This window comes from Azolla caroliniana, unplaced genomic scaffold (assembly GCF_043228905.1).
Source record: "Azolla caroliniana isolate FFs.n. ecotype wild unplaced genomic scaffold, voAzoCaro1.0.p SCAF_13, whole genome shotgun sequence".
In the NCBI taxonomy this organism is placed as follows: Eukaryota; Viridiplantae; Streptophyta; class Polypodiopsida; order Salviniales; family Salviniaceae; genus Azolla; species Azolla caroliniana.
The window spans coordinates 10,311,270-10,320,067 of record NW_028230448.1 but is presented as its reverse complement, the minus strand read 5'-3'; the positions used below and the strand labels follow the sequence as shown (position 1 = coordinate 10,320,067).

The 8,798-nt window shown below is 38.7% G+C and overlaps 1 protein-coding gene and 1 non-coding gene across 2 annotated transcripts; one reads left to right on the top strand and one right to left on the bottom strand.

Annotated features, from left to right (window-relative positions):
- Positions 1–3,640: 3,640 nt before the first annotated feature.
- Positions 3,641–3,768, top strand: LOC147856082 (U6atac minor spliceosomal RNA). The gene has a single exon (XR_015530755.1). It is a non-coding gene; the product is annotated as a U6atac minor spliceosomal RNA (small nuclear RNA).
- A 952-nt stretch (positions 3,769–4,720) lies between these two features.
- On the bottom strand, positions 4,721–7,516 carry LOC147856081 (serine/threonine-protein kinase UCN-like). The gene is made up of 2 exons (XM_087329029.1): positions 7,118–7,516; positions 4,721–5,975 (listed from the first exon to the last, which is right to left on the bottom strand). The coding sequence occupies exons 1-2, from the start codon at positions 7,456–7,458 to the stop codon at positions 4,886–4,888; spliced, it is 1,431 nt and encodes a 476-aa protein (XP_087185155.1). The 5' UTR covers positions 7,459–7,516; the 3' UTR covers positions 4,721–4,885.
- Between the last annotated feature and the right edge of the window lie 1,282 nt (positions 7,517–8,798).

The window sequence follows — 8,798 nt, the reverse complement described above, 5'->3', positions numbered from 1 at the left end:
CTATATCAAGTGTGGAATGTTGTCTTCCATTCATCTCCTAGGGGTATTCGAACAAGGTTATCAATACCTCGAAGGTCTACCTTTGTGAAAATTTTGGTTCTGCTAAGATACTCCAATAAATTCGATATCAAGGGTAGAGTATATATGTTTTGAACCGTGTTGAACGGACAAGCTCAACTAGATCCGGATCGGTTGAATAAGCCAGAGCCATATTGGAGTCCGGAACGAAGAACTAGATCGGTGTCCAGATAGTATCCGGAACCAGGAGCCGGATCGGATTTTAACCGGTAGGTCGTTAGAGGCCTATGAATCTAGCCTAGTACGTAGGCATATTTTTGGGAGTCAGTGTTAATCGCTTGTATGAGCATTGAAGTACTTGTCAATCCTTTTAAGAACTTGTATAAAAAGTGTTATGTAGGACATTGTATGTACACAGAGCGTTATTATTTTGTAATTGAGTTTATTGTTCTGCTCTCTCTGTCTCTCCCGTGTAAGGTTTCCATTAAACCTGTGTCTATATTCTTTAGCTATCCGGAAGAGACGGTTTTGTCTTAGCTTCCACAATCGTATTCTTTTACAAACCGTAATTTTGTTTAAACCTCGATAGTCCATGAATAGTCGTAGAGACCCATCTTTCTTCTTGACAAAGAATATGGGTGAACTAGTAGCGCTTTTAGAATGTCGAATGAATTCATTTGCCAAGTGCTTGTTTACCCATTGTGGCTCTTGCCCGCGTTGTAGATCGATAGGACAATAATAGGGGTGGTGCTCTAGAGAGTATTAGTTTTACCTTTATTGAATCTGATGTTGTTACATAAAAACATGTGTACTGCGGGGAACCTAAATTGGAGAAGACGTTTGCCAAGTGAGAAGATTCTTTTTACCGCTTCTTTGTTCTCCTTGCGTGGTGACAACACGAATGTAGGAAGTAACATGAACGTGGGTGATGTAGTGAACAAAGGAGTTAACATGAACATACGGAGTCGGCACGAACGGAAGACGATGATGTGAACGTAGGAGTCGAGGTAAATGATGGTACACTTAAGAAGAAGAAGAAGATGATGATGATGAAGGCAAAGAACCCTAAATACACGAAGAAGAGGTAAAAATATAGTCCTAAGAAGAAGAAGAAGAACCAATAAGTGAAGTGTCACAGACACACCAAGTGCGGACTAAGACGGAGCACAAATGATGGGGCTATGAGCGACGGATAAACTTGGAGCCAAATGTGACATGGCTAGGAACTGTAGATGTTGTGAGTGACATGAGGACATGAAGACAGAAGTAAAGATCAAGGAGACAAAGATGAGGTGAAACGAGAATACTAGATTGATGTGTCAATGACTAGTGTTGAATCCCTTGAAAGGGACCAAGGATGTTATAAGTATTTATACAATTTCCAAGGATGTTACAAGTATTTATACAATTTCCAAGATTGAATATCTCTAGAATATCTCATGGTTTTTCCCATTTAGGGATTTCCACGTTAAATCTTGTGTTTGTTTTTTTTATCGTTGTTTTCGTTTCTTGTCTTTCTCATATAGTTTGCTAGCCGGTTGTGGCCAGTCTCGCTTTGTCATTCACTACAAATGGATGTACCTTCTTTTATTTATTTATCATAAAGTTTATATATTTTATAACTATGGATGGACCTCCTTTTTATCAACCCTCTACTTATGAGTTGGCTAGATCATGACAATGTCTTTGAATTCCAGGTACTTCATAGGGAGGAGGAAATCCGAGCCTTGTGAACTAGAAGGTGGAGTTGTCGTCACTGCAAATACAAAAATTCCATTTTGCATTCGTCTTCTTGTAACCTTTGTAGAGAGATGGTCGAGATTTGGTAAGGCTTTGAATGTCGGTTGATAGCAACATGGAAGTTTGCGTTAGGTTCTTGTTGGAAATCATTGATTACTTATTTTCTCCAATCAATGTCAATATTAAAAAGTTCAAACTAACAATCAATCGGCAATAGTTCGGTTTGAAACTGAACCGTTAAATTTTTTGAAACCTGAACCTAACCGAACCGAACCCCGAACCCGTTAAACCGAACCATTAAAAAAAATTTAAACTGTTAAAACCGCGGTTTTGTGGTTTGGTTTCAGTTTTCAAGTTAGGTCAAAATTTTTAAAAAAAATTTCAAATTTCTAAAGATTTTCCTAAAATGTGAGAATATTGCCTGAAAATGAAAAGATTGTTTAAAAACAATTTTTTTAAAATTTTAAAAAACCCGTTAAACCGCGGTTTCTAACTGTTGAAACCGAACCAAACCATTTAAACCGTTAAGCCGCAGTTTCATGGTTCGGTTCAGTTCCAACCAACTGTTAGTTCAAACCAAGGTAAACCAAGGGAAAATGGACGCTCATGACTACTAATTATATTGATGGAAATCACATAAACCAAGCTGCCAAGGATTACTCGAATTGGCTCAGATTCTTCAACTATCTCCAGATGCAATAGGGCGACTGTTAATGAATGCAATTGTTGCGGGACAAGGGGGGTTTCTGAAAAGGATTTTTGCTCGAGTGTGGTAGCTCTCTCTTGCCCTCGCTAAGTTTTGGAGTTGTCTTGAACTCGTCCCAACTCTGAGTTTTGGTTTTGTCGAAATTTGGGACTATTGTAAGCTTTTGAGTTGTATACTTCATGTCTAAAGCATAGTTGGACATTGTACGCTTGTTTTGTGTAACTCAAAAACATGAGGAAATGTCACATAGAAATCATATATGTTCACACGAAATTCACACATAAATGCTAATGTATCTATTGTTTTTCAGTAGATTTCATAATAACAACCCTTCAACACAAAAGCAATAATAACAATTTGCACTTTCCTATTTTTGAGTAATGGGCCAGAATTTAAAAATTAATTTTGAGGATGGTCCAAAGTATGCATAACACAAATGGCCATTGGCTTATAACTCATTCAATGTAACATTCAATGTTTTTGGAAAACAACGCATTTGCGTCTCTTAGGGGCATTGTATGTGCCATGCTCATAGCCAAGTGTTCTCCCCAAATTATGAATGCTCCAAGAAATTGACCCATTTTGGTGATATCATCACTCTAGAACTTTACCCATTTTGGCGATATGGATGCCCTATAATGTTTTCGAATAATTCATATGGAAGGTTATATTTGATAAGAGCTATATTGTTCCTATTATAGTGATGTTTTTTTATCTCTACTATATATACCTTCCACAATAATAATGACTTCACATATGACATGGTCACTTTTGGGGTTTCAACGATTTCATGTATACCACTCTTATCTCCTCATGAAAGACAGATTCTTCTTCGTTTTCAGATACCTCCGTATCTTACGATCGATGTGGTGGTGACATGGGATTTCTTAGGGTGAGTGAAATTTAGAGGAGCACGGGGTTGGACATTGGTTTGGTATTGCGGGACAAATGGATTCCAACATTGATGATGGTGGTAGTATGAGGAGAGTGCTAATTACGACCAAAATGGGTGGGTGCGCTTTGCTACAATTGGTAGACAAAAAAAAGAAGGGACATGCGACAAGTTTTAAGTTGCCAAAGGCTGTGAGAATTCAAGCAAAGTCTTAAATATCCCACATACAAAGGAAGCTATCTTTTTTTGATACATATATAACAAATGATTGAAGCAATTTATTTGTGTTCGATGGAAGGAGAGCAGGTTAGCATCTCCCTCGATAAGGACGGGAAAAGCCTTCGGGCTTTCCAATTCAACACGTTAAGGCTATCCTTACCCCTCCGGGGGTAGGATCTTAACCCAATTTTTTCTCCTTCTGCTGTGGGACACACACAGAAGAGCTAGCTCAACCATACATGGCAAATCACGTATTTGTACACAGCCCACCTGCATTTCACCTGGAATAGTGGGTCTGGGAGAATTACCAGAAACTTATCATGGCCATGATTGTCACTCCATTTCTGACCAAATGAAAATACCTGCATAGGATCAAATACGGAACCACGTTTATAACAAAATGGAGTGTTAATGGTAACTTTGATGATTTGCTGCTTCTGGGATGCACTTGGCAACATTATTCCAGTGGATGGTGTTTAGGATATGCATGTTTTTATGAGTGCCTAAGTTACTCCATGAAGGCCTTCATGGACGATTTCATGTCACATTTCTCTACCATGGGACATGCACTTACTTAATATAGCATCTAAAGATCTCTCTACGTAAGCAAAGACCCAAAACCTGCTGTAATAGCTGTAAACATGTAGACTTTCCCTGCCCTCTCTGATACTTGATGGGGAACATTTGTGTTACTACTTGACATCGTGCGATCATGAATTTTCCAGTCAAGAAAGTGGTAGAAAGCCATGCATCTTTACAACCGTTTCTAATGGTTTCTAGCCATTCAGAGCTTGTTTTTGGTCCAAAACTACTATGCTTGTTCCTCCTTTTCATTTGATTACTGATCAATAATTAAGATGGACTGTCACCAAGAATTTCAGTGCGCAACAAACAAAAAATCGTACAAAAACCGCTTCCAAAGGCAAGATTTCAATTCAACAAGGTCATGATCAGAATCATCAATGTACTCAATATCTATGATGATGCAAAACTCCCTCATTATATTTCAAGAGAAATCTACAAATATATTTATTTCGAGGCATTTCTTCATGGTACACCAAATGCATGACAACACATGATGTAGCTTGAACAAGTGAAACAAAATTATACGAAATCTTCCATGATGGTTATAACATACAAAAATGTTCCATGACTCTTGCTGTATTATCTGACAATACATTATACAAGTCTAAAAGAGTTTATTGAAGCCGGAAGATTATGGTAAAACTTGAATAAACACATTATACTATGGTGACCAAAAAGGACTACAAACAGCTTGAGAAGCAAGTAGTATTCTCATTCTAAATAAGCTATTGGGTTTCTGTCCTTGTCTGTGACTCTTTCTTTTGGAACATTCTATCCTTCTGCTGGAAGTTTGCAATTTGTTCCTTGCCACAACCATTGTTTCCTTTTTGTAGAGGCATACATGGTTTGGTATTCTCTGATTGTGTGTTGATATTATGATTTAAAGAGTTGGTTATGTTGCGAAAGTTCTCCTTTCCATCACTCCTCGAAGTACAAGCCTTTTTGCACTTACCCTTTGTGGCAGTTTCATTGACATTAAAAAGTAACTGATTGCCCCTAGAAGATGGCGAGTGTTCATCATTAACAAGCAGTTCATCTACATCTATGTCCACAGGAGGGACAAAAGGTGGTCTAGTAGCAACCCGCTGCATGTGCTTCCATGAAGTTCCTTTGAAATATGGATGGTTTTTAATCTCCTTCGCCCCATGAAAAGAACCCAGCCTTAACCTTGGATCTTTCACAAGCAGTTTCCTTATCAAATCATTCATGGGAGACGGAGAATTAAACTCAGGTTCTTTGCACAAAATGTTATAAAATGTCTCTTTTCTATTGGGACCTTTGAAAGGTGTCTTGCCATAGACCATCTCATAAATCAAGATACCTAATGTCCACCAATCCACTGAAAATCCATGCCCTTTTCCCCACAACACCTCCGGGGCAACATATTCTTCCGTGCCAACAAAAGAATAGGAGTGGCAAAGAGAGCTACAACCCTCATCTTCTTCGGCCTTTGCTGCCTTTCTAGACCATTTATAAAATGGTAAAGAACTTTTTTCAGCCTTTTCAACCTGCTGACGTAAAACAGAATCCATTGTTTGACCATTTCGATAGTTCTCTTCTTGTTGTTCTTCTTGTATATCCTGTATTGCCTGAGAAATCGGAGCAAAACATGAAAAAATGGCTGCAAACGATCGCTTGTGCTTCTGTGGCGGCACAGTGATGTCTTTCTTTTCCACAATCAGTGAAAGATCAAAGTCAGATAGCATGATATGTCCATTGCTTTGAATCAATATATTTTCAGGTTTCAAATCCCTATAGATGATTCCCTGGCTATGAAGGTATTCTAATGCTATCACAACTTCTGCAGCATAGAACCTGCAAGAATAATGTGAACAACTTTTAAGATTCATACTCTATAGGCAATGCAAACTCTTTCCAATAAGAAGTAGCTTAGTTACAAAGCATTGCACACTGTTAAAGTTTTTTAAAACAATTGAAACATCTATAATGACAAAAACATGCCCAAGACTCAGGTCATGAGCAAAATCAAGGAAATTTCAGGCACACTAAGAAAAAATATAAAAAGAAACACATTCACAAAGAACAAAAGAATGTACAAGAGACCCATCGTTTGGGGATACTCGTGACCAACTCCCTCGCATTTTACAGTGCAAGTTTAGCTCTCCTTTCATTTAACTATTTTGCTCGAAACAAATTTATTGATCTGTTTTCTGATTGAAAAATGAAAGCAGGAATAATGCTATGCTACATCCTCTCAAAAACTTTTATTCCCCATTCCCATTGAAACCTCCTGAAGCATCTAGGAATGCTTCAAAACCAACAGATGACACATACATATTCAAGAAGATATAGCTGCCTCCAAGTAAACCAAATAACTATAAGGATACACATAATATCTTCGCCTAATTGTACAAATTGTGATAAACTTGTATCCTGGATAGTTAAAGAGAACCCAATTTAGTCATTCAATGAAATTCGACTCACAATGGAATCCTATCATTCCACAAATATATTGTGAGGAAAATAGTACGAGACATATGACACCAAGAATAACATCTCCTTCTATAGCAGAAATTCTAGATGTCAATCAAATTAATTCTAATTTGATCATATTGGAGGATGCAATAGATTGTCCTTTTTATAATGGAGGTGTTGTATGATCAATCTCATGGACTAATACTCATGTAGACGAAATAATAAATTCCATATTGTTTCCCTCTCTTAAAGAAACTAAACTCAGGTGAGATAGAGACTACTGCAATCCTATGTGAGGGTGCATTACATGATACTTTTTATGATATTCTGTATGATTGTCGTATTGATGTGGCAGTCTCGTATATGGAACATCTCTCATATATCATCATAGTCATCTCTCATAGATTGCAATCGGTCTCCTTTGGACGTCCATAATCGAGTCTATTTCTCTCATTAATTTGAAAGGCAAAAACACAAATATTGAGTTAATGTGCAAGAAACCACCCACCCACCCAATCTACCTGGTGGCAGATCCTGAGAACATTTTCGAGGGTTGCTTCTGTCTGAGTACATTGAGGTCACCGCCACTGCAGAAATCCATGAGGAAGAACACATGATTCTCTGACTGGAAATGGGCGTGGAGTGTGGGTAGCAATGGGTGCGAAACGGACAAGAGCACCTTCTTCTCGGTGACAGCCCGTTTCTCACCCTTGCGTCTCAGAACTTCCTTATGGATCACCTTCATCGCGTACCTCTTGTTGTTCTTCCCCAGCTCCACGAGGAACACAGACCCTATGTCGCCGTGCCCCAGTGCTTTGATGGGTACGAAATCCTGAGGACTTAGATGCTCTAAAGGATCCATTTTTCAATCTCTGTGAATCTCTCTGTGTGAATCTCTGTGTGAATCTCTCTGTAAATAGCTGTCTGTCTACGTCCATGCATTCCTTATTTGCGTCGTCTTCTTCCTTCTCCTCAAAATCCAAATCCTGTCGTCGTCCACAGCATCCGCCATCGCCAGAAGGAAAGAAAGCTCCATTCCATGACAGTTGCAAACGGTTCCCCTTATGGAGCAGGCTGTTTCACACCTGTCCGGACAAAACACATACACGTGGAAACATTCGAGAAATCCACGATAATGATGTTTCGCTGGTCTCATCAATTTCCATTGGGCTCTGCCTGCGTGAATTATAAGGCGGACAAGTTGATGTGGAGACTCCATCGTTTCCATGGTAAACTACTATTGTACTATTACTACTACGCACCAGAATAGTAAAGCGGGGATACGACACCGTTGATACTTCCTTGTGTTTCCCTTTTGTTGATACTAAACAAAACATTGTTCGAGGAGACACGCAAAGACCAAAAATTCTCCATGAGCTTTTCAACTAGCATTAGAGAAAATTCTTTTTATGGTTTACTTGGGTTACGGTTCGTACTTAGTAAAGTTTTATAAAAGGAGACCAGGAGGTCATGTGTTCAACCCTTACATTCCATAATGGCATCTAGTGAATTAAAAGGTATTTATGAAGCAATACCTTAGAGGTGAGACAGTTGTGTTTTGAACCCAATGTGTTGTGCTTGTAGTATAACAACTTACCATTAGAGTAATCTAGTTACATTAAAAGCAAAGAAAGAGCAAGTGAGATCTAGTCTCAATATCAAATAACTTTATTAATCAATGCTTGTAGTGTAACAACTTACCACTAGGGTAAGCTAATTACGATAGAGAGACGATAGACAGAGAGAGACAGAGAGACAGAGAGAGAGAGAGCTAGTCTCAATATCAAATAACTTTACTAATCAATGTAGCAATTGAGATGCGTAACCTTTAGCTCTAAAGGAGAGAATGATGAATGGCCTTATAGATCTTTTACAACTATGCACCTTGGAGTGTCAGGATAATGTCCCCCAATGGGAGATGTCGGTTATCCATTGGGAGAATCGGCGATCGAATTGGAGCCAACTGGTTGGGTCAACAGAATAGTCAATTAGATTGATTAGTGAGTCAACGGACTAAAGACGATGGAGAGTCAATTGTGGTAGTCAACTATATTGGTTGGATGAACCAAGTGAGGAATAGGTCGACCAGATGATCGACGACAAGGTTGACTAGTCAAGCCGACCGGATGGTTGATGACAAGGCCTACGAGTTGGACCGACTAGATAGTTGACATAGGAGTTGCCTAGTCCAATCAACTAGAC

What these genes read in the sequence shown, in the direction of transcription:
- LOC147856081 (XM_087329029.1), bottom strand. Translation starts at nt 7,458, where the DNA reads ATGGATCCTTTAGAGCATCTAAGTCCTCAGGATTTCGTACCCATCAAA. An exon ending in TTCTCAGGATCTGCCACCAG is followed by an intron (nt 5,976 to 7,117) that starts GTAGATTGGGTG and finishes TTATTCTTGCAG; the next exon opens with GTTCTATGCTGCAGAAGTTG.